This window comes from Dama dama, chromosome 12, assembly GCF_033118175.1.
Source record: "Dama dama isolate Ldn47 chromosome 12, ASM3311817v1, whole genome shotgun sequence".
NCBI classification, from domain to species: domain Eukaryota; kingdom Metazoa; phylum Chordata; class Mammalia; order Artiodactyla; family Cervidae; genus Dama; species Dama dama.
Window position 1 is genome coordinate 75,444,746 of NC_083692.1, and position 24,241 is coordinate 75,468,986.

Here is a 24,241-nt window from a genome sequence, read left to right on the forward strand (position 1 = left end):
CTCTGTTGTCAGGCTGCTGGGGTTCAAATTCTGCTTCTCCACTTACTATATAGCTTACAGCTTGTTTTTTAATTTTAAATATGCCAGAATTTCATCTGTAAAATGCAAGTTTGTTACACTCCAAAGAATCTGAAATTGGTGAAATATAGTGAGAATTTTTAGTGAATGCTGGAGAGAGTTTCTAAGTCTGGTCTATTGCCAGTCTCTATTTCCTCCATTTTAATCTTTCTACTTTACCATCTCCCCAAAACATTCACATCAACACACATACTATCGCACAGATGCACAGGTATTAGGTAAGAGCCTGCATCCTTGGAGAAGTGGCATTTAACCACTATATGCATATCTGTCTCCTTATTTACTTAAATAAACCTTTCTAATTTAGCACGGATTAAAACTCCTGGAAAGGAATAACTTGATTTCAGAGCCTGCATCCAAAACCCCTCACCCGTAGACTCAAACACTTTCAATAACTCCCTTTTTTCCACGGTGGGGGGGGGGGGGGGGGGAGGAAATATCCTCTCGTTTTTTCCCCCCGGGAGATCACAGACTAAAAGAGCCAGCTTTGTGGGAAACTCGGATTCTACCAACTGTTCCCCAAACAATTTGTTTGAGTATAAAGAATGTTAAGATCTAATGATGAAAACTTCAGACTCTGTCAACACTGGGAATGGGTGAGCTGGGTTTGAAACAAAAGAATAAAGTTCGTAATAAACCCCCTAAGAAAGTCTCCTAAATTCTGACCTCTGTAATCAGCCACTGGGTCGCATTTACAGAGTGGACACCAGGGGGTAGCAAAATCTCACTCTCCCAGTTCTCAACACTAATTATAAGGAGGCCCGGGAGGCTAGATGTCTAGAGAGCTCATAACCTATTGATGGACAAGAGCTCCAGCTCCCTGCCTCTGACTGTGCTGGAAAGATGGGCACTGAGGTTTGCTGCCCTAGATTTTTTTTTTTTTTTTTTACTCTATGGAGCAGAGGGATCTTTTTGCCTCCAAAAGAATGAATATTTTCTCTCCTCTTTTCCAGACCCGGCGGAGAGGAGAAAAGGGCGGAGATGAGCGTTCAGAGGAGGTGAGAGAAGAGCCCATCACCTAAGCGACGCCCCCTCCATCCCCACTCTTCCGCCTGCCTCTGTTCCAAAGACTGCCCTCAGGCTCCAGCCTCCTAGCTTCGTCGGAGCTGCATCCCAGGCAGGATGTTTTCCAAACGTCACCCCCTCCCCAGTCGCAGTGGTACCTGCGTTCACGTCCGTCTCTGGGGTCTATTTGGCTCTCCTATCTTCTCAAATGCCCACTCTTTAGAAGTGCCCCTGCCCACCCCTGCACGGCTTCCAGGTGCCTGCTCAGAGGAGGGGCAGAGCATCTCCCTGCTTTGCCTAAGCCTCCTCTGGCCCTCCTGGGGGACCCTCGCCAGGGCTTCATTTGCCATCCAGACGAGGTGGAGGATGGGCGAGACTAGAACTTTCTTAACTAGCCTAACCCCTTTGTCTACTGCGTCAGATTACCATCCCCGCCACCAAGAGCTCTAGCGACCCCAGGAGACTCTCTTTCGCCACCCCCCAAAGAAGGAAGGGTCTGGAATCCGGAGGTGGGGCTGCTGAACGGGGTCTGGTGCCTTCCCTCCGCTAGCTAAGGGAGAGGATGAGGTATTAAGAGGGGAAGGGGCAGCGAGAAAAGAACTCAGAAAACGTCCGCCTCGGCAGGAGGAGCCTCATCCCGGGACTCCGCGCTTTCAGCCTCGACGTCCAACCCCCCTCCCCAAGCCTTCTCGGCTCCCTAATTCCCCCACGCCCCCGCCCTCCCCAGGCCGCACAGAGGAGCCCATTGTCGGAGCCCGAAGGCTCGAGGCCGGAGGAGATGGGAGGGGAAGGAGGGGGGCAGGCAAGCCCCTGGAGAGTGGGAGGAATCCCCCGACTTTCCTGTCCCCAGCAGGGGCTCTGTGTGTGTGTGTGTGTGTGTGTGTGTGTGTGTGTGTGTGTGTGTGTTGGGGTGGGGGGGTCTCTTCTGAGCTCCAGGTGCTGCTAGTGCAGGGGCTCTGTGTGTGTGTGTGTGTTGGGGGGGGGGGTGGTTTCTTCTGAGCTCCAGGTGCTGCTAGTGCTGCCAAAGTCTGGCAACCGAGGGGAGAAGAGGTTCCCAGGCGAGTTAAGACTCAGGAGGCTTCCGGCCATCAAATGACTCCAGTCCTAGGCTGGGGACCCCAGGGAATCCACGCACGCCCCAGTCTCTGGACAGTCCCTTGCGGAGACTAAGCTGATCGCCTAGGGAGCTAGCCGGAGGCGGGAAAAGAGGGGCATCTTCGGCGGGACGAGCCTCCGAGGGTCAGGGTCGGGGCGACGGGCTGGAGGGCTGGGCGGAGGAGGAAGAGGGTTGCGGGAGAGCCGGGCAGATCGGCTGGGGGCGTCGTGGGGAGCGGCCCGAGGCCCGGCGCGGGAGCGAGCGTCCCGGCAGGGGGTCGGACGCGGAGGCGGAGGCGGGCACTGCAGGGCGGGGCGAGGAGGGGCGGCCGTCTCGACCCTCCCTGGTGGGGCCCCGCGGCCTGGGAGCCCGAGCGGGCCGAGCCGCCACCGCGGCCGGAGCTGTCCCCAAGCCAGACCCGGCGAGACGCGAGCGGCGGGAGGGAGGCGGCGGCGCGCCCGGCCCCGCCCGCCGGCCCGAGCGTCGGACGCGGCCGCGAGCCGAGCCATGGTGAGTCCCGCGTCGCCACCCGGTGTCCCCTTCCCTTTCGCGCCGTCCTCTGCGGATCGCCAGCCCCCAGCTGGGTGCCTCCTGCTCCAGCTTGGAACTCTTGAGCGCTCCTGGGATTCTCCTTCCTCCCATCCCCCCCTTCTTTTCTTTGATCTGCCTGTCTGCCCCACTGACTCTGACCCCGCTGGGTATTGCCCTCACTCCTTTCTTCCCCTCTTCTTCGCGCCCTCCCCCAACCTCCTTTAGGTCTCTCCCCCCAATCCACAGACCTCCCCTCGCCCTCCTCTGTCCTGACTTGTGCTTTCCTTTGCAGGATCTTCCCTCCCCCTCCCGGTCCCAACTCCTTACCCGCGGGAGACCCCTGCGGGTTCGTGCTGCAGCGGCCCTGGAGGGGGTCCGGCCTTGGGTCCTGAGAAATGACCTGCCTGGAACCAGCATTTTCCATCCCGGTCCCCACCCCGGGCCCACCCATCCGGCCCTGGGGGACCGGCCACAGCTGCGGCTGGGTTGGGGCCAGGGACCTCGCCAAAAAGGGAAATTCCCGCGGAGAAAGAGATGCTGCCTCAGAGTAGTGGACAGAGTGGGGAGGGGGCCCACAGTGCCAGGGGGCGTAACGATGCCTGAGCCGACCCGAGATGCGATGGGGGGAGGAGTACCCCGGAGCTCCCGCTGCAGGGAAGCGAAGCACTGTCTCGGAGCATTCCCGCTGCAGCGGGTCGGGGACCCCGGCAGCAACAACTCGAGGGCACAGGAAACAGGAGGGCGCTGCTAGAGGACGGCCGTGCCTATAGGAGTGGACATGGTCCTGTGAACTTTCACTCCAAAAGTACTCTCTAAAGGGTCATTGCAGGTGTGGGCACTGCCAGGGAGAGCGCCCGCCCCGGAGGGATGGGAGGGGGGCACGGCCGTGGGGGCGCTCACAGCAGCGAGTGGAGGAGGGGGAGAGGCCCTGCCAGGGGGCGCTCACAGCAGGGAGTGGAGGAGGGGTAGGAGCACCACCGGGGTTGTTCCTCCACAGAAGGAAGGGCAGCCCCTGGCAGGGAGACTGGAACAAGAAGAAAGAGGAACTGGGCCAGGGAGAGCTGACTCAGTCTCTCTGCTCTCCTCTTTGGTCCGCGCCGGCTGGAGGCCGGGTCGCTGAGCTCCTGCCCGGCCTTTCCCACCCCCGACCCCTCCTCCCCTCCTGCCGCTGCCGTTTCCTGTGGCTGAGACTCTCACTCAGCCATGAGCTCACCGCCCCTAATGGGTTGCAGCTGCCTCGCTGCTCCAGCTCTAGCTCCCCCTTCCAGGCCTCCGAGGGGACGGCCCACTCTGCCTCACCCCGCCCATCCCCACCCTCCCCCACCCACGCTCCCGGAGCTGGCCGGGACACTCCCAGCTCCCAGGGTCCCCGGAACACTGGGGGGTCTGTCTGCTCGCCCACACACCTTGGGGCCGGGTGTCGGTGCTGACGCACTGACTGTGGGTCTCTGGAGTGGCTGCCTAGCTTCTCTGACTGTCGGGACAGGCTTGTAACACTCAGGCTGGAAGGACTCAAAGTAAAATATGCAGTTTTATCCTCAGGGCAGAGCCGGCGGAGTAGGGGGTGGGGAGGGCATTTCGGAGTAGAGAACTAAGTAAACACTTCAATTTGAGCATCACCCTTGCCCAGTTACAGCAAAGAAATCTGATAAAAGGAATTTCAAAGCCACCTTGAAAGAGGAGTAAGTTTATAAAGGAATAGCCTGAGGGGTGGCTGTTTAGGTTCTGAGGTGGAGAAAGATATCCAATTGATTCACTTAGGGAGGTGAGTCTAGAGGAAACAGGGCTGAGAACTTTTGAGCTAGTGGCCCATGATGGAGGTTGTCAGACAGGTGCTACAGAAATCAGAAAATATTTCAGCTCCAATACATACCAGCAAGGCCTCCTCCTCCCTTCCCTACACATTCCTTTTGTGACTTTTCGCTCTTTCAGCTGTCCCCACCCAAGTCTTTGTAACCTAATCCTGCATACTCCGGGAATGGGTGATTGCTTGAGAGCCACTGGAGAGGATGAGGGGTGCTAGAAAGACTCAAGACTGATAGCCCTTCAGTCCTTCTTCTTCCCACCCAATGACCATTAGCATATGATTGCCCATGGGTGGTGGCACCGATACTTAAGAAGGGGGTCTCTGGTTGGTAGGCCCTGTGAGGAGGGGCTAGTAGGAAGGCTGTGTCAAAAGGCTCCACCCTGCAGAACTCCCAGCCACCTGTGACTTCCCTGATGGCCCAGGGGCCCATCTCTTCTTGAGGAAGAGGGCCCATGCAATTATCCCAATGTACAAGAACCAGGTTCAGCCCTGATCAAAGACATTCACAGAAGTCTCCCCAGATCTCCAAAACCAAGGCCTCAGAGTGCACTCTGACTGGCCCAACCCCACTCCCATCTCATTCAGCCAGCATTTCCTGAATGCTGTCTCTCTACACACACTTTGTACATGATGGGGCCCCTAGGGGACAACGCCAGCCTTTAAGGAACCATGCTTGGATGATCTCTAGGAATCCACTGTCTGATCTTGTCTCTCCCAGGAGCCTGAGCCAGTAGAGGACTGTGTGCAGAGTACTCTAGCGGCCCTTTACCCACCTTTCGAGGCAACAGCCCCCACACTGTTGGGCCAAGTGTTCCAGGTGGTGGAGAGGACTTATCGGGAGGATGCGCTGAGATACACACTGGACTTCCTGGTGCCTGCCAAGCACCTGCTTGCCAAGATCCAGCAGGAAGCCTGTGTAAGTGAACACGTTCCTGTTCCGTCTCCCCTAAGATCCACTGCCTCACCCCAGACACCAGTCAGACTAATTTCCCCCCACTCAGAGACACTGCCTCCCCAATACTGATGCCCCCAGAGACACCACTCAGATACTAACACATAGACACTCATCTTCCCATATTGACCCCTGAGTAACATCAATTCCCAAAGACGCTGACCCTCTAGACCAAATTCTAGACATTTCCCTCCTCATATCAATTTTTTCAAGATACTGACTCCCCCAAGAATGACTCAACAAAGTCACTTCTACAGCTCTAAAGACCTCCTAAGAGCCTCCAACTCCTCCAAAACAATGGCATCTGCTGACCACATCTTTATAATGACTCAGTTCTTCCCCTCCTACTCGTGGAACCAGCTTCCTAGAGAAGCTTCCTACCACTAGAACACCGATCAGTCCCAATCCTTTCCTCTGTCACTTGCACACAGCAAAATATCTCCTCCTGCTCCCCTGGAGTCATAACCCACCAGGCATAAGGCCACTCCTGCCTAGGCTAGTCCCATTCTAACTAGCCCCTCCTGCTGGCTTCATCAGCAGAGGCCTGAGCACAGCCTGCCCCCTATCTCCCCAGGCCCAGTACAGCGGTTTCCTCTTCTTCCACGAGGGCTGGCCCCTCTGCCTGCATGAGCAGGTAGTGGTGCAGCTAGCCGCCCTCCCCTGGCAGCTGCTGCGCCCGGGAGACTTCTACCTGCAAGTGGTACCCTCAGCAGCCCAAGCACCCCGCCTGGCACTCAAGTGCCTGGCCCCAGGGGGTGGGCGAGTGCAGGAGCTGCCTGTGCCTAATGAGGCTTGTGCATACCTGTTCACACCTGAGTGGCTACAAGGCATCAATAAGGACAGGCCCACAGGTCGCCTCAGTACCTGCCTCCTGTCTGCGCCCTCTGGGATTCAGCGACTGCCCTGGGCTGAGCTCATCTGCCCTCGATTTGTGCACAAAGGAGGCCTCATGGTTGGACATCGGCCAAGCACACTACCCCCAGAACTGCCCTCTGGGCCCCCGGGGCTCCCCAGCCCCCCACTCCCTGAGGAAGCCTTGGGCACCCGGAGTCCCGGGGACGGGCACAATGCCCCCGCTGAAGGACCTGAGGGCGAGTATGTGGAGCTGCTGGAGGTGACACTGCCTATGAGGGGGAGCCCCATGGATGCTGAAGGCTCCCCCGGCCTCTCCCGGACCCGGACAGTACCCACACGCAAGGGTGCTGGAGGGAAGGGCCGGCATCGGAGACACCGGGCGTGGATGCACCAGAAGGGTCTGGGGCCTCGGGACCAGGATGGAGCCCGGCCGCCTGGTGAGGGGAGCAGCACTGGAGCCTCCCCTGGGTCTCCCCCGGGAGCTGAAGTTGAGGCTCTCCCAGAGGCAGCAGCCCTGGAGGTAGCTGAGCCCCCGGCAGAGACACTGGGAGAAGCCTCTGAGTCTTGCCCTCTGAGGCCAGGGGAGGTTGGAGCAGGACCAGGCCAGGGGGCTGAAGGGCTGCCTGGTACCCCTCGGAGAACAGGCAAAGGAAACAGGAGAAAGAAGCGAGCTGCGGGCAGAGGGGCTCTTAACCGAGGAGGGGACAGTGCCCCATTGAGCCCTGGGGACAAGGAAGAGACCAGCCACCAGGAAACCCTTGTCAGCCTGCCCCCACCAAACGAACACGAGCTTCCAGGATGCAGCCCAGTTAAGGAGGAACATGAAGGCTCCGGGAAGCCAGAACATGAACCGAGAGAGGAGCTCAAGCCAGCAGACGAAAAAGAGCCTCGGTCCCAAGAAGGCTGCGGGCCTGTAGAAGAAAGCGCCAGAGAAAGAGAACAGGAGGGACTAAGCCTGGTGTGCATGGCAGGTGAGACAACATTGAGGCCAGTCGGGCGAGGGCCGGGCTCGGTGGGGCCTAGGGAAGGGAGCTGGAGGAAAAGCGGAGGTGAGGCTGGGAGCAGAACAGCCAGACCTGTCTTCTGCCCTGTGTCTGCAGCGCCCGACGACCCAGAAGGGCTCCTCTCCAACCCCCTAAAACCATCCCCAGAGACTGTGCAAGAAGTGAAAGGGGAGAGCATTCCGGAAGAAGGTCCCCCAGTCTCCATCTCTGATGACCCTGGTATAGCTTGGGACTTAATGGCATCTGGATTCCTCGTCCTGACTGGTCAGTGGGCAGCAGTGGCTGAAGGGAAGGGGTTGAGGCAGGAAAAGCCTCCAGGGTGGGCTGCAGAGGGAGGCGGGGTAAACGGGAGGTAGCCAAAGCCTACCCCCAGCCAGGACAGCCTGGCCATTTTGTGTCCTCAGGAGGGGTGGACCAGAGTGGGCGAGCTCTGCTGACCATTACCCCACCGTGCCCTCCCGAGGAGCCCCCACCCTCCCAAGACGTGCTGAGCACTGCTCTTCATTACCTTCACTCACTGCTCAGGTAACTGAGGCCCAGGCTGACACCCTGCACAGTAACCTCCTAGGTCATAAGGACCCTGCCCTCTTCTCTCCACAGGATGCTGACCTTCTAGGACACCTACTTCTACAACCCTCAGGTTGTTCAAATCATTGACGTCTGACCTTCCTGACCCCTGACTTGCAGAATGTCTTCATCAATCCTCCAAATCAACCCTGCTGACTTTCAGTCTCATAAGATGCTACCTAGATTATAAAAATGTTGATTCACTCATCCAACAACTATTTTTTGAGCCCCAGAACCTATTAGGCAGTAGACTAGGTGCTGGCATTGAATTCATATACTTCTGGAGCACAGAATTCCTAACTTTTTAAACTCTGATCCCATGACCCAGTGGTCATATGAATATAGACTCCTAATTGCTAGTCATCACTATCTCTTGGACACACACCCCAGGCTTTGTTTGATCCTTTGCCCATTGCTAGGATGTAACTTTTCCTGAGGATGAGTGACACTCACACACACACACACACACACACACACACATATACTCTCTCTCTCTGTCTCCTTGGCTCTTCTGCCCCCACAGACCTGATCTACAGATACTGGGGCTGTCTGCCCTGCTGGATCTTCGCAAGGCACCCCCACTGCCTCCAGCTCTCATTCCTGTCCTGAGTCAACTTCAGGTAACCAATCCATTGAGATGATTACTTCTTCTGGGCCCTAACTCTTCCCTAGTGGTCATCCAGGCCACCTAGTTGCCTGTAGTTTAGGGTTATTCTTCTCTGCCTTCAGGACTCGGGAGACCCTCCCCTCATTCAGCGGCTCTTGCTTCTCACTCTTGATGAGCCTCCAGTTGAACTCCATGGACTTCAGGTTTGAGCTCCTCATTCCCACTTAGTTCCCATCAATGATGGAGACAGAAGAGGCTAGTTGGAGCCCCTGGTCAATCCCTGAATCCCTAGGTGCCCAGGCCTAAAACCCCCTGTCTTCATGTGTCTACAGGGTGCTGAGTTGCTATCAGAGGGTGATCTGAAAAGAGTGGCCAAGCCAGAGGAGCTGCAGTGGGACTTGGGAGGTCACAGGGAGCCCTCTCCCAGTCACTGGGTAGAGACACACCAGGTAAGCTTCCTCACCCCCACCCAGGACACTGGGAGCCAGGAGTGACCCAGCAGAGGACATTTCTAGGAAAAAATGGCAAATCTGAGACTTGACCAAGGAGCTGGGAAAGAATGGTTTCCCTTCCATTTAGTTTAATAAGTAGTTATGGTTCACAATTCAACACGTGTTTATTAGCAAATTCAGTAAGTATTTATGAGCAAAAGATTGTGCGTGTACCCTGGGCTGCTGGGAAGATGAGAGGAGTATGTTAAATAAATTCTTTTTTTCCTTCTAGTTTTGAGATATAGTTGACATACAGCACTGAACAAGTTTGAGGTGTACAACACAGTGATTTACATACAATCATGAAGTGACTACAACACTAATGAATATTCATCATCTCATATAGATACAAAATTAAAGAAATAGGAAAATTGTTTTCCTTGTGATGAAAACTCTTAGGATTTACTCTTAACAACTTCCATATTTAACATACAGCAGTGTTAATTATATTGTTTTGTACATCACTTCCCTAGTACACATCACATCTTGTAACTGGAAGTTTTACCTTTTGATTGAAAGAGTGAGTGAAAATCGCTCAGTTGTCCAACTCTTTGCAACCCTGGGGACTATACAATCCATGGAGTTCTCCAGGCCAGAATACTGGAGTGGGTAGCCTTTCCCTTCTCCAGGTGATCTTCCCAACCCAGGGATAGAACCCAGGTCTCCCACATTGCAGGAGGATTCTTTCCCAGCTGAGCCACCAGGGAAGCCCAAGAATACTGGAGTGGGTAGCCTATCCCTTCTCCAGGGGAACTTCCCAACCCAGGAAATGAACCAGGGTCTCTTGCATTGCAGGCGGATTCTTTACCAGCTGAGCTACCAGAGAAGTCCTGGTCGTCTTTGTCCAATTCCCCCTCCCCCTCATTTACACCCTTTAAAAAACAAAAATCTGACCTCTTTTTCTATGAGTTTGTTTTGTTTATTTGTTTCTGAAGTATAATTGACCAACAACACTATTTTAGTTCCTGGTATACAAGAGTAGACTCAATATTTCCATACATTTCATAATGATCATCATGATGTCTAATTAACCTCTGTCACCATACAAAGATATTACATAATTATTGACTATATTCCCCACACTGTACATTTCATACTTGTGGCTGATTTCCTTTGCAACTGAAAGTTTGTACCTCTTAATCTCCCCCACCTATTTCTCTCCTCTCCTCCCCCTCCCCTTTGGCAACCACCTGTTTGTTCCCTGTATCTATAACTTTGCTTCTGTTTTGTTATGTTTGTTCATTTGTTTTGTTTTTTAGATTCCACATATAAGTGAAATTGTTCAGTACTTGTCTTTGTCTATCTGACATATTTCACTTAGCATAATACCCTCTAGGTCCTTCTATGTTGTCACAAATGGCAAGATTTCATCCTTTTTATGGCTGAGTAATATTCCTCTGTGTGTGTGTCTGTGTGTGTGTGTGTGTGTGTTTGTGTGTGTGTGTACCACATCTTCTTTAGCCATTCATCTACTGATGGGAACTTAAATTGGTTCCATATGTTGGCTATTGTAATAATGCCACAATTAACATAGAGGTGCATATATATTTTCTAATTACTGTTTTGACTTTCTTTGCATTAAATACTCAGGAGTGGAATTGCTGGATCGTATGGTAGTTCCATTTTTAATATTTTGAGGAATATCCATACTGTTGTCCATAGTGCTTATACAGTTTACATTCCCACCAATAGTGCATTCCCACCATTCTGCATATCCTCACCTATACTTATTCTGACAGGTGTGAGGTGATATCTCATGGTGGTTTTGATTTGCACATTCCTGTTTATTAGCAATGTTGAGCATTGTTTCATGTGCCTATTGGCCATGAAACAATGTCTGTATGTCTTCTTTGGAAAAATGTTTATTCAGATCCTCTGCCCATTTTTTAATTGGGTTGCTTGCTTTTTTGATATTGAGTTGTATGAGTTCTTCATATATTTTGGATATTAACCCCTTATAGGATATATTGTTTGAAAATATCTTCTCCCCTTCAGTAGGGAGTTTTTTCATTTTGTTGATGGTTTCCTTCACTGCGCAAAGGCGATGTAGTTTGATGTAATCCCATTTGTTTATTTTTGCTTTTGTTTCCCTTCTCTAAAGAGATGTATCCAAAAATATAATACTAAGATGTCAAGAAGCATATTGCTTATATTTTCTTCTAGAAGTTTTGTTATTTCAGGATTTACATTCAAGTGTTTAATCGATTTAGAATTTATCTTCGTGCGTGGTGTGAAAGAGTAGTCCAGTTTGATGCTTTTGCAGGTAGCTGTCCAGTACTCCCAACACCATTTATTGTAGAGATGGTCTTTTTCCATTGTATATTCTTGCCTCATTTGTCATAGATTAATTGGCCATATGTGTGTAGATTCATTTCTGGGTTCTCTATTCTGTTCCATTGATCTTTGTGTCTATTTCTGTGCCAGTATCGTACTGTTTTGATTACTGTAACTTTGTAGTTTCAGTTTGAAATCAGGGAGCATGATACCTCCAACTTTGTTCTTTTTTCTCAAAATTGTTTTGGCTCTTCAGAGTCTTTTGTATTTTCATATAAATTTTAGAATTATTCTGGTTCTGTGAAAAATGCCATTGATATTTTGATAGGGATTGCCTTGAATCTGTAGATTGTCTTGGGAAGTATGGACATTTTAACAATATTAATTCCGCCAATCCATGAGCATGGTATATCTTTCAATCTGTTTGTGTCATTTTCAGTTTCTTTCATCGATGTGTTATACCAAGTACAAATCTTTTACCTTCTTAGTTAGGTTTATTCCTAGGCATTTTATTTGTTTTGATATTATTATAAATGGAATTGTTTTCTTCATTTCTCTGATAGTTCATTGTTAGTGTATAAAAATGCAACTGATTTCTATATGTTAATTCAGTATCCAGCAATTTTATTGAATTCATTGGTGAGTTACAGTAGTTTTTTTGGTGGCTTCTCTAGAATTTTCTATGTATGGTATCATATCATCTGCAAACAGTGACCATTCTACTTCTTCCTTTTCAGTTTCAATGCCTTTTTATTTCTTTTTCTTCTCTGATTGCTGTGGCTAGGACTTCCAAAACTATGTTGTATAAAACTGATGTGAATGGATGTCCTTGTCTTGTTCCTCATCTTAGAAGAAACGCTTTCAGCTTTTCATCATTGAGTATGATGTTTGTTGTAGGTTTGTCATAAGTGGCTTTTATGATGTTGAGGTGTTCCCCTCTTTACCCATTTTATTGAGTATTTTTTGTCATAAGTGGATATTGAATTTTGTGAAAAAGTTTTTCCACATCTATCAAGATGATCGTGTGATATTTAGCCTTCATTTTGTTAATGTGGTGTTTCATGTTGATTAATTTGCAGATGTTGAACCATCCTTGCATATCTGGAATAAATCCCACTTAATCATGATGCATGGTCCTTTTAATGTATTGTTGGATTTGGTTTACTAATGTTGTGTTGAGTGTTTTTGCATCTATGTTCATTGGTGATATTGGCCTATAATCTTCTCTTTTTGTGATTCTTAACATGACATTAAATAACATATCATTTTTGGCCGAAGATAGATTAGAAACAACAGAAGCATGCAGAATGTCACTGGGGTTCTAGGAAGAGCTGACTCAGAGGGGCTGTTTCTGGTTCCATGTGACCTGTAACAAGTTACTTCTGGAGATGTTGCCTTCCTGTACCAGCTCCCTGCACCAACATTCCAGCCTCAAGATTTTTGCCCACAAAGTACACCAATTGGGACATCTCTGATTTTATGAATCTGAATGCTGTCTTCAAGAAAAGAAGTCTGAATATGATCTGAGCTGAGTATTAAAGGGGGTCTGTAACATGGTCTCTAAGCTGTTGATCAAAGGGGAAGTGTATCTGAATAGGCAGAGAGGTGGGTTTTATAGTGTGAAGAGGCAGTGCAGACGAGGGAAAGGAGATTCGTGTTTACTAAGCTGTAAAATGTGTCAGCCCTATGCTAACTGCTTATGTAGGGTCATCTCTTTAAACCTTTAAATTTGGTACATCTTTACAGTTGAGAACACTCAGGTTCAGGGAATTTTCTGGACCTGCCTAAAGTCATATAGTTAGTAAGCAACAACCTACTTACTAACTGAATCCAGCATTGCCTCATAGAAGTCTCTAGGGTTGCCCCACCTCCACCCTGGGGCTTAGGCCCCTTATCCTAGACTCTGTCCCTGGACTCTATCCCCGTGTGTTTGTTTCAGCAAGTGGCAAGGCTGTGCCGCCTGTGCCGAGGCGTGCTGGGCTCTATACGGCAAGCCATTGAGGAGCTAGAGAGAGCAGCAGAGTCAGAGGGAGAGGTATGAAATGAGACGGGACAAAAGGGCATGAGGTGGAGGTGGGGTGGGGCTGAGCTGAGCTGAGGACCTTCTGGTGGAACCCTAACTGTCAATTTCTCCCTGCCTACCAGGAGGTGATAGGGATGCCTGAGCCGCTACAGAAGGTACTGGCAGATCCCCGGCTGACGGAACTGCAGAGGGACGGAGGAGCCATCCTGATGAAGCTGCGCTCCACCCACAGCAGCAAGTACGGGGGATGGGTGCACGGGGGCAGGGGGACATGCACGATGGAGACACAGCAGAGAACTGCCAATTCACCTTAGCTGCCAGAAAGTTCTTACTAAGCATGGTATCTGGACGGGATATCATGCTTCTCCATTTACAACCCTCATAACATCCCCAGGTGCTAGTCGTGATTATCAATGGAGATTTGGAGGATCAGAAATGTTTAATGTCTTGGCCAAGGTCAGTCAGTAAATGGAAGAGTCAGAATTCAGATACCGGCCCATCTGCTGACCTCGGATGCTGTTGGAATGCAAGGATGCGATGGGGTTGGAGGGGAGCTTGACAGGGGCAGTGGTTAATTCTGCCCCCCTCTTCCTCCCCAGGCTGGAAGGCCCAGGCCCAGCTGCACTGTATCAAGAGGTAGATGAAGCCATCCACCAGCTCGTGCGCCTCTCCAATCTGCACGTGCAGCAGCAGGAGCAGCGGCAACGCTCACACCGACTGCAGCAGGTGACCCAGCACCCCCTTCCCCGTGCCTCCTTCCACCTGAAGGCCTGGCCTCCAGCAACGCTTTTCCCACTGATACTTACAGTTGATGGTGTTCTCCTAACCTGGCTTGAACAACCCTCCCTCCCTCCTCATCTCCTTGGAAGTTGATCATGGTCAGTGTGAGATTCAGCAAGAGGGAGATGGCATTTCAGCACCAGCAGGAAGAGAAGCCAGAACTCCCCTTCCCACCATTGATATTTGATCAAGGATCCTTAGAAATTGTGAGATGCTCGGGTGCCCTCGGGGACTGTAGGAAGTCTATTGATTCTGATAGCCTACCTCCTTAGCTCAGAAATAATAAATGTCCATTGACACCAGCCCTGTCCACCCCTTAGGCAATATCATCCCCAAACCTGAGACTGCAAAGGTCCCACCTCCCTCCACCTTAGAAAGAGAAGATGATGGAAGCTGCTAAATGCCTTGGAAACTGAAGTCTCTTTATGATAAGGCTTGGTTTTTTGAACCTTAATTCTTTTCTCCTGGGGTTAAGGGCACCAGAGAGATTTGCTCTCCACCCTATCTTGTAGGGTAAAGGGAGATTTGAAATCTTATTGCTCCTCCATAACTCCTAAGTGTGCTGAGTGATCACTTCATGGACTGCATGTGGCCTCAGGGGAAGGGTCATCTCAGGGTCAATGACAAAGGAGAGTAGGGGCAGGGCTGTCTTTTTCTGAGATTTCTGCATATTTAGCTTCCTCCATTGCAGCATCTGGGTTTCCCTGGTGGCTCAGACAGTGAAGAATCTGCCTGCAATGCAGGAGACTTGGATTCGAGACTTGGGTTCAATCCCTGGGTTGGAAAGATCTCCTGGAGGAGGGCATGGCCACTCACTCCAGGATTCTTGAGCGACTAAGCACACACACACATTCCAGCATCCAGGTCTGTGAAGCAGCGAAGTCCCTCAGTCGTGTCCAGCTCTTTGCGATCCCATGGACTTTAACCTACTAGGCTTCTCCATCCATGAAATTTTCCAGGCAAGAGTAATGGAGTGGGTTGCCATTTCCTTCTCCAGGGGATCTTCCCGACACAGGGATCGAACCCAGGTCTCCCGCGTTGCAGGCAGACGCTTTACCATCTGAGCCACCAGGGTAATCTGATGCAGTCCTCTTCCAGGCACTCTGCTTCACATAAAACCTAACCCCCTGCTTCCCCTACTGTTTGCTTGCTTGCTTGCTTATTAGCTGTTTTCCTCTTGCTTAAAAACTGTTAGCACACAGATTTGGAGTCTAAGGTGCTCAGTTTGAGTTGTGCTCTGCTAAGAGTGAGAAGTTGGGCAAGCCGTGAAACATCTCTGAATTCCCACGTCCTCATCTGCAGAATGGGGGTGACAGTAAGGCCTACCTCACGAGGGCATTAGAATGATCAAATGATTTCAGCAGAGGACTGCAGAAGTGTTTATTGTTGGCACAGGTTATTGGGAACATTCTCAGACTTCTTGTCCTCAGGCTGTCTTGCCCCAGCTTCCAGCCTTTCTTCAGAGGAAGGAATTACCATCCCTTTTTGGTCAAACATCCCAGAACCAACATGAGAGTTCCTAGAGCCCCATAATAGGCAACCAGAGCTACACACACACACACACACACACAAACCTGAGTTGTCTCTCCAGGCCCAGTCCCTGGAACTACTGCCCCCGTCACTAGGCTCTGTAAATGTGAAATTTCTTCTGACCCTCATGCCTCCAGTTCACACTAGTTTTATCTATTTCACCTCCAGGCATAGCCCTGGAACCCTAGCACAGGTCTCTCAGTGCTTCCTAACAGCCCAGCCTCCCCTTCAACTTGTGTTTTACAAAGATCTCTTCCTCACTTTCTCGCTTGACCCTTGTGGAAGTTATCACCACTCACTGTTATTTCCACTTGACAGCTGAGATGATGTGGTTTCCCCCAACTTCTACAAGTTAGGGTGGTGAGGTAGGAGCTGGACCTCAGCTCTCCTTCGCCCTGCCATTCTCCCTCATTGCCCTGCTCTCCCACCGTCTGCCCCAGGCACTGCAGTGGCTCTCGGGCCCCGGAGAAGAGCAGCTGGCGAGCTTTGCTGTGCCTGGGGACTCCCTGCCTGCCCTACAGGAGACAGAGCTACGGTTCCGGGCTTTCAGTGCTGAGGTTCAGGTGAGAAAGGGGAGCAGGGAGGAAGGGGAGACTGCCGGATTGAGGGCCGGGCCTCAGAGCAGCCTCGCTTCTCCAGGAGCGCCTGGCTCAGGCAAGGGAGACTGTGGCCCTGGAAGAGGACGCTGCCTCCCAGAAGCTTCTGGATGTCTTTGAACAGCGCCTGGAGCAGGTGGAGAGTGGCCTCCATCGGGCTCTGCGGCTACAGCGCTTCTTCCAGCAGGTATGTGCCAAGCCTTTTCTTCCGGTGCCTGCTGCCACCTTTCTTCTGCCTGGAGAAGCTGATCAGGGAGCTGTTAGAAGCCAGGACTTAGGGGGCCTCCCCTGGGCTTTGGCTCTGGGCTCTATCACCCACCTGATGAATGACCTGGGACAGGAGACTAAACCCAAGTGTGCCTCATGGCACCTACCTCACAGGGCTGCGTGAGGATTATATAAGCGGTATGTAATAAGCACTCAGTACAGAGCCTGCCACGTGTAAATTCTGTGTATTGGCCATCTTCATTTAGGCTCCTCTGTCTCCATACCAGCTCAGAATAACACATTAGGCAGTGATGCAGGACAGTGAGGGGAGGTGTTCTGAGAGGAGGTGGTGGTGCTGGGCCTTGGGAAGCCATCGGGTGAAGGAGGACAGGAGCTGCCATGGGGCAGCTCGCGGGAGTGGCCCAGGACCTCACCCTTTCCTGTCCCCACTCCCCATCCCTTTGGCCTTGCAGGCACACGAATGGGTGGACGAAGGTTCTGCGAGGCTGGCAGGAGCGGGACCAGGGCGGGAGGCGGTGCTGGCAGCCTTGGCCCTGCGGCGTGCCCCGGAGCCCAGCGCTGGCACCTTCCAGGAGATGCGGGCCCTGGCCCTGGACCTGGGCAGCCCGGCAGCCCTGCGAGAATGGGGCCGCTGCCGGGCCCGCTGCCAAGAGCTGGAGAGGAGGATTCAGCAACAGCTGGGGGAGGAGGCGAGTCCCCGGGGCCAACGGCGACGACGGGCAGACAGTGCCAGCAGCGGAGGGGCCCCACGGGGCCCCCACAGCCCTTCACCCAGCCTCAGCTCCCTGCTGCTCCCCAGCAGCCCCGGGCCACGGGCAGCCCCGTCCCACTGCTCCCTGGCCCCCTGTGGGGAGGACTACGAGGAGGAGGGTGCTGAGCTGGGTCCGGAAGCAGAAGGCAGACCACCAAGGACTGTGCTGATCCGAGGCCTGGAGGTCACCAGTACGGAGGTGGTAGACAGGACGTGCTCACCCCGGGAACATGTGCTGCTGGGCCGGGCCGGGGGACCAGAAGGGCCCTGGGGCGTGGGCACCCCCCGGATGGAGCGCAAGAGGAGCATCAGGTGAGAGCCCAAGCTGCCCCACAGGAAAAGAACGTGACATTGTCGGGGTGGCGACTGCCTCCCATGCCACAGCCTCCCCTGTCTCTCCCTGTGGTACCTGCAGCGCCCAGCAGCGTCTGGTGTCTGAGCTGATTACCTGTGAGCAAGAATACGTGGCAGCCTTGAGTGAGCCGGTACCACCCCCGGGGCCTGAGCTGACCCCAGAATTGCGGGGCACCTGGGCCGCTGCCCTGAGCGCCCGGGAGAGGCTCCGCAGTTTCCACCGGACACACTTTCTGCGGGAACTTCAGGGCTGCACCGCCCACCCCCTGCGCATTGGGGCCTGCTTCCTTCGCCATGTGAGTCAGCCTCTAAAATTTCCTCCAGGGCTTCTCCCTTCACATGTCTCAGTCCCATCCAGGGTCCCTCCTTCTCAGTACCTCTCTCCTCCCCCCTCCCCCTACCGGCGTGTGCAGTCCCAAGTCCTGGGGCCTAGTGCTGTTTGCTGGGCTCCTGGATCTACTCCGCCTCTTGTGTCCCCCCCAGCTTCAGGGCTGCCTGGCCTTTGCTCTCTCTACCGGAGCCTGTCATTCCCCAGGCAGACTGAGTGCTCCCCGGGGGCCGGGCCCTCCTTCCGGCCTCACAGGATGTGGAGGAGGAGAGGGAGAGGCTGGTCTGCAGGGCCTCATGGAGATGACTTACTGCTTCCTTATTGGCACAGGGGGACCAATTCAGCCTTTATGCCCAGTACGTGAAGCACCGGCACAAACTGGAGACCGGTCTGGCTGCCCTCAGCCCTCCAACCAAGGTAACTTTTTCTCGTACTCTCATGAGGAGGGGAAAAGCCAGGAAGACGTAAAATTCAGCCAACCTCAAAATCTCTCAGGGGAAAAAAAAGCCTTCCTAGACATGCCGTGGAACATCAGCTACCAGTAATCTCCCAGAATTGCTGTGGGTGGGGCCCGCGCTGGTCTGGGAACCAGGTGAAGCTGGGATCACAACCGGTCCACCTGAGGACTTTGGGCAAGGGTCTTGATTCCTCCGGGCCACTGTTTCTGTATCCAGTGAAAGTGGGTAGTATTCACTACATCTAACTAATGGACTGCTTGGAGGGTCAAAAGACCTCACATCAAAAGACGTGAAAGTGACTTCAAAAGTTAAAAGCTGGAGAATACAAGGGATTATTTGTATTCCTCTTCCATTCTCCTTTAAGATCTAGAGGATGGCTGAGTCTCAGGCAGGCCTCCTACCTCCTTTCTTTCTGCAGAAAGTTTTCTCACCTTACCTTTGGGTGTATCGGGGTTTGTGGGTGCGTGCTAAGTTGCTTCAGTCCTGTCCGACTCTGTGTGACCCTATGGACCGTAGCCTGCCAGGCACCTCTGTCCATGGGATTCTCCAGGCAATACGGGAGTGGGTTGCCATGTCCTCCTCCAGGGGATCTTCCTGACCCAGGGATCAAACTTGAGTCTTTTAAGTCTCCTGTATTGGCAGGTGGGTTCTAGTACCACCTGGGAAGCCCATCTGGACTTGATCTACCCCTAAAAACCCAGAGTACTGCCCATCTTCCCCAAAGGTCTTAGCACCTCCCCTCATTCCTCTTTCCTCCCCATACTAGGGCACTTTGGAGGGGGGTCCTCACCTGCCCCGGGCCTTGCAGCAGCCCCTGGAGCAGCTGGTCAGGTATGGGCGGCTCTTAGAGGAGCTCCTGAGGGAAGCTGGGCCTGAGCCAAGTTCTGAGCGCCAGGCCCTGGGGGCCGCTGTGCAGCTGCTCCAGGAACAAGAGATCCGCGGCAGAGACCTGCTGGCTGCAGAGGCGGTGCGTGGCTGTGAGGTAAGGGCGTGGCTCCAGACGCACCAGCCCAGGCCGCCCTGTGTCCTCAGAAGCAGTGTGGGCTGGTGACCAGGGAACTAGCCTCAATGTCAGAGGGCCCCAGGCTGTCATTTCTAACAATGTGGATAGCTTTGGTCAAGTCACTGCACTTCACTGGCCCTCAATTTTCCTCATCTACTAATAAAGAAGCTGTGTCCTGCCCGACATCCCATCTGCTTTCCTATTCCTTTGCTAATTCTTATCTACATCTACCCTGCAGTTCTTTCTGTATCTCAACACTCAACACATAACTACTCTCCTCTCCTTAGTCTCTTTCCAGCCCTAAGGTTCCAGAACAGCTTGGAAACCTACCTCCACTGGGTTAGACCTCTCTTCCCTTCAGGTCTTGGCTGATTTGATTCTCTTCCTGGGGCAAAATGGTGCTTTGGTCCCCAACATGCAAAGGCTTACCCACTGGAGGCTCTAAACCCTACTGTGTGATACATCTTCTGTCTTCAGAGGCAGGGCTGTGCTACCATGACAGATGTGCCGTGCCTGGGGACCAGTAGATGGATTCTAGGCCAGGGGCTTCCCTGATTTCCTCGCTCTGCCTGAGAACCAGTGCATTAGGCCCCTTGCCCTATAAAGCCCATTTTTACACCCCATAAAATATATATAAAGGGCCCCAGGGCCAATGACTTTTCCTTTTGCTTTCCCCAGATAGATCTGAAGGAGCAGGGACAACTCCTGCACCGGGACCCTTTCACAGTCATCTGTGGCCGAAAAAAGTGCTTTCGTCATGTCTTTCTCTTTGAGCACCTCCTCCTGTTCAGCAAGCTCAAGGGCCCTGAGGGGGGGTCAGAGACCTTCGTTTACAAGCAGGCCTTTAAGGTACAACACCTGGGGGCAGGGTGGTGGTGGGAAGCCACAGGGACAGGACGGGAAATCATGCTCTTCTTGAGAACTCAGGATGTCCTAGAAAACGCAATCCCAACCCAGGTTCAGAATCTGTATCATGGAGAACAGGCTTTGGCCTGTAATCAAACATCAGGTTAGGGTGTCGGGGTGACAGAAGTCCTTGTCATTGGTCTACTGCAGGGGGTTCTTATTCACACAGGAGATTCATGGGGCATTCCAAACCAGAAGGGAGGAGGACCTTTCCCATTAAGGACACACATGCTTTCTGAGTTAGGGATGGTCCCTGGGGGATGAATGAAGAGAGGACACTATAAATATAGCTTAACTTATGGAACTGAAGAAACCAAGAGGAGGGAGGAGGCCTTGCTTTAGGGAAACAGCCTTGATATCCAGATAAACATCAATAGCAGCCTAGTCCCAGATCAGGCAATGTGGCATGATTCTAAGAGTTTCTCTGACTTAGTCCTCCTATACTAGTTCCAACAGAGTCCAGTATAGAGAAAAAAGCTTAGGTTTGGAATAACAGAGCCATGGGCTTGAACTTTCTCTAATAAGCAATGATAAGCCTTTGGACAAGATGCTTTGGGTATTACACAGCCCCCCCTTCTGTAAATCGCGGTTGTTATGAAGGCTAAATGTAGAGCACTTGGCACGGGGTAGGTGTTGAGCAAACATTTACTGAGCATCTCCCAGATGCCAAGCTAAGTGTAGTGCTTTTCCACATGGTACCATCTAGTCAGGACGCACTTCATCTTCACCCACACTCCTCTGCTCTTTCTCAGACTGCCGACATGGGGCTAACAGAAAACATCGGGGACAGTGGGCTCTGCTTTGAGTTGTGGTTTCGGCGGCGGCGTGCACGAGAGGCATACACCCTGCAGGCAGCCTCACCAGAGATCAAACTCAAGTGGACAAGTTCTATTGCCCAGTTGCTGTGGAGACAGGCAGCCCACAACAAGGGTACTGGGCAGAACCAGGAGAGGGTGTGCTTGGGATCAAGGTTATGGCAGGAGTTTAGCTGGAGAGGGCCTGGGGAAAAGAGGGTATAAGATGGAGAAGGATGTATGAGAAGATTCAAGATCTGACATGAAAGAGACTGCTGAGATAGAAATTAATCTAAGGTGTACCAAAAGAAAAGAGGAAGCCACTAAATTTCAGGAAGGTGAGCACAAATGGCTGGGCAAAAGAGAGTCAGCGGGTGCTCAGTGCACCTGCCTTACCTTCCAGAACTTAATTTCTGTGTTAGCAGACCTAGTTTGTTTGTTTTGTTTTGAGCGGTGTTTTGCTAGTTTTTGTTTTTCATTTTTAATTCTCTTTAATTCTCATTCCACTCATCTGAAAAGTGGAAAGTAAACATCTACGTCTTGGTATGATAGGAAGGATTAAATAAGGTGATATATATGGAAACACTTGATAAACCGTAAAGGTATGTAAAAATGGGAATTTTGCTCTTAATGCCCAAGATAAAAGGAAGGAGGTGAGTATTAAAAGAGAAGTTGGGTAGCAGGAACGCCAAATGGGCAGGATGCAACAGGTAGGAGAGAAGAGACAGATGTCTGAGGGGGAAGTCTAGGACCACCATCATCATTCGGGTCCTAACAGTCAACAGGAGAGTAACAAGAGACGCCAAGGGAATGAGAATGAGGAATGAAGAGCTGGGAAGGAGCAAAGAGGTTAGTAACATGGTCTCTGTTCCTAGAGCTTCGAGTGCAGCAGATGGTCTCCATGGGCATTGGGAATAAACCCTTCCTGGACATCAAAGCACTCGGGGAGCGGACACTGAGCGCCCTGCTCACTGGAAGAGGTGAGAGCCAGAGTGCTGGGGGCGGCCCCCAGAAGTCAAGACCTTGAGAGTGAATGCACAGTGAGGAGGTGCGGTGGAAAGAGAGGAAGGGTCACAGGTGGATGTGTCTTCTCAGAAACTGTGGGACTGACTGGGAGGCCCTCTAAGAGATGAGGGTCCTTTCAGGGAGCCAGGAGGGCTTTCCCACACCAGCACCCCACCCCTCCACCTCCCCCACTCTCTGCAGCCGCCCGCACCCGGGCCTCGGTGGCCGTGTCATCCTTTGAGCATGCCGGCCCCTCCCTTCCCGGTCTCTCCCCGGGAGCCTGTTCCCTGCCTGCCCGCGTCGAGGAGGAGGCCTGGGATCTGGACGTCAAGCAAATTGCCCTGGGTGAGGCACCTCTCAAGGGGTGGCTCCCAACAGCTGGGTCATCATGGTGATGTTCAGGCTGCTTGCTGCTGAGCAATTCCTTTCTCTAGCCAAGTGGCCCGGTTGCCATGACAACTATGTACAGCTTCCCCATTGCTAAAAGAGCCCTCCATCTGGTTGCTAGGGTAATGCTTACAGCAGCCTGTTGCTAAGAAGCACTTCCTCTGTACCTCTCTCTCTAGCGCTCCTTGGGTTTCTATGGAAACTGCTTCAGCTTCCTGTTGTACCCTCCTGGTTCACCACGGCAATCCTTATAGTTTCCTGTCGCTTCTTCCCTGGTTGCTCTAATGATGCCGCTGACAATTTCCTGCCTCTTGGTAGGGGGGTTCTCTTGCAACTGGATTGCTATGGTGACTTACAGCTTCTTGTTGCTATGGAGCTTTTTCTTCCCTGATGGAGCAGCTTGGTTGCTTAAGGTAATCTAGAGGGGTTCTGTACTCTGCTCTCACCCTAGCTTCCCCTCCAGCCCCAGAAACACTTGACTCTTCTGGAGATGTGTCCCCAGGACCGAGAAACAGCCCCAGCCTGCAACCCCCACACCCTGGGAGCAGCACTCCCATTCTGTCCAGTGGAGGGATCTTAGGGCTATCCCGCCAGGTAAGTCCTTGCAGTAGTGCTGAGAATGGGGTGGGCTCTTCTGATCGTTCAACTCATGAGGGGCAGAGGAACCAGTGAGCCTGTGTTCCCACAAGGCCACAGGTTAGATGGATGTGTTGTCCAGTCTGCGTTTCTCCTCTCCTCCAGGCCTGGCTGAGAGGGATGAAGGTCAGAAGTGAAAAAGAATCTTTAATAAGGAGTGTAGTGCAAGAGTGAGAGAAAGGGGAGAATTCTAACAGACTGGTTTGAACTTGGACTCAATCAGCAAAATTCAGGAGTGATGAAGAGGGAAAAAGGGTGAACTAATTGACAGGCTTGGGAGAGAGGGAGGGTTATATAACCTCTCTATACAAGAGATAATTTTTTATTCTTTAAACTCACTGTAGTTTCTCTTCCTTCAGAGCCATACCCGGGCCCTGAGCGACCCCACCACACCTCTGTGACTGGGTGAGTTGGTACCGCCTTTCTGCCACATCCTACATCCTTCCCCCTTCCCTTCCCCAGCTACTTGGGAGTCAGCTTCTTCCCTCTCCCAACCCATCCTCCCTCTTCTTTCCTGGCTTCCAGAGAAGATCCGGAGCTTGGCTACCGTCCCTCCTCTCAGCACACTTTGGGCTGGGATGCTGAGGGCACAGAGTGGAGGACTGGAAGAGCACTGAAGTCCTTCCCTCTGCTTCCTGGACAGAGAGGAGGTCAAAGGACTAGTATGTTTCCCTGCTACCACTGTCTCTAGCTCTTCCCAGCCAGGTGCCTTCCTACAAGAACCAGAATGTCCACACTTGCTTGCCTTTATACCCTGGAGGTGGGGAAATTTTCCCCCGTCCAGTCCTTCCCCATCCGGGGCCAGTGCATACTCCCAGGACACCGCTCCGTGTCAGCCCTGCCTCCATAGCCTGTGTTCTCCCCTCATGCTGCCCCTGACTCTTCCTGAGAAGACTCATCTCTGCCAATTCCTGGCAACTCCGTTCTTGGAGAAGGGGGCAGGGGTCATAGGACGCAGAGCTATGTAAACCATTACAGAAGAGTGGGGCAGGGAACTGCAAACTTTATATATGTAATTACTGTTATTATAATACTATTGTTATATTAAATATATTTACTCACACTTTGTCTCCAAACAGCTAGAGCAGACCTCAGGGTTGAAGTGATACCACTAACTTGAGCACTTCCGCTCACCCGATCGTTAACTAGAACACAGAAAATAAAGCCAAGGCTGCAAGGTACACTGTACCCCCTT

General features: G+C 52.2%; 1 protein-coding gene across 5 annotated transcripts; it reads left to right on the forward strand.

The window, feature by feature from the left end:
- Positions 1-894: 894 nt before the first annotated feature.
- On the forward strand, positions 895-24,109 carry ARHGEF40 (Rho guanine nucleotide exchange factor 40). Of its 5 annotated transcripts, none has more exons than XM_061157686.1 (25): positions 895-933; positions 1,032-1,076; positions 5,236-5,433; positions 6,044-7,295; positions 7,425-7,592; positions 7,733-7,853; positions 8,419-8,515; positions 8,625-8,705; positions 8,835-8,951; positions 13,207-13,302; positions 13,413-13,528; positions 13,890-14,016; positions 16,041-16,163; positions 16,240-16,383; positions 16,877-17,487; positions 17,591-17,825; positions 18,188-18,274; positions 19,082-19,297; positions 19,997-20,167; positions 20,977-21,154; positions 21,894-21,998; positions 22,225-22,368; positions 22,862-23,004; positions 23,406-23,451; positions 23,572-24,109. In XM_061157686.1, the coding sequence occupies exons 1-24, from the start codon at positions 922-924 to the stop codon at positions 23,445-23,447; spliced, it is 4,629 nt and encodes a 1,542-aa protein (XP_061013669.1). In that variant the 5' UTR covers positions 895-921; the 3' UTR covers positions 23,448-23,451; positions 23,572-24,109. The 5 variants fall into 5 exon arrangements, with proteins under 5 accessions (XP_061013669.1, XP_061013670.1, XP_061013672.1 ...); XM_061157687.1 differs by having other exon boundaries at positions 22,874-23,004; XM_061157689.1 differs by lacking the exon at positions 22,225-22,368 and having other exon boundaries at positions 22,874-23,004.
- The last annotated feature ends 132 nt before the right edge of the window (positions 24,110-24,241 follow it).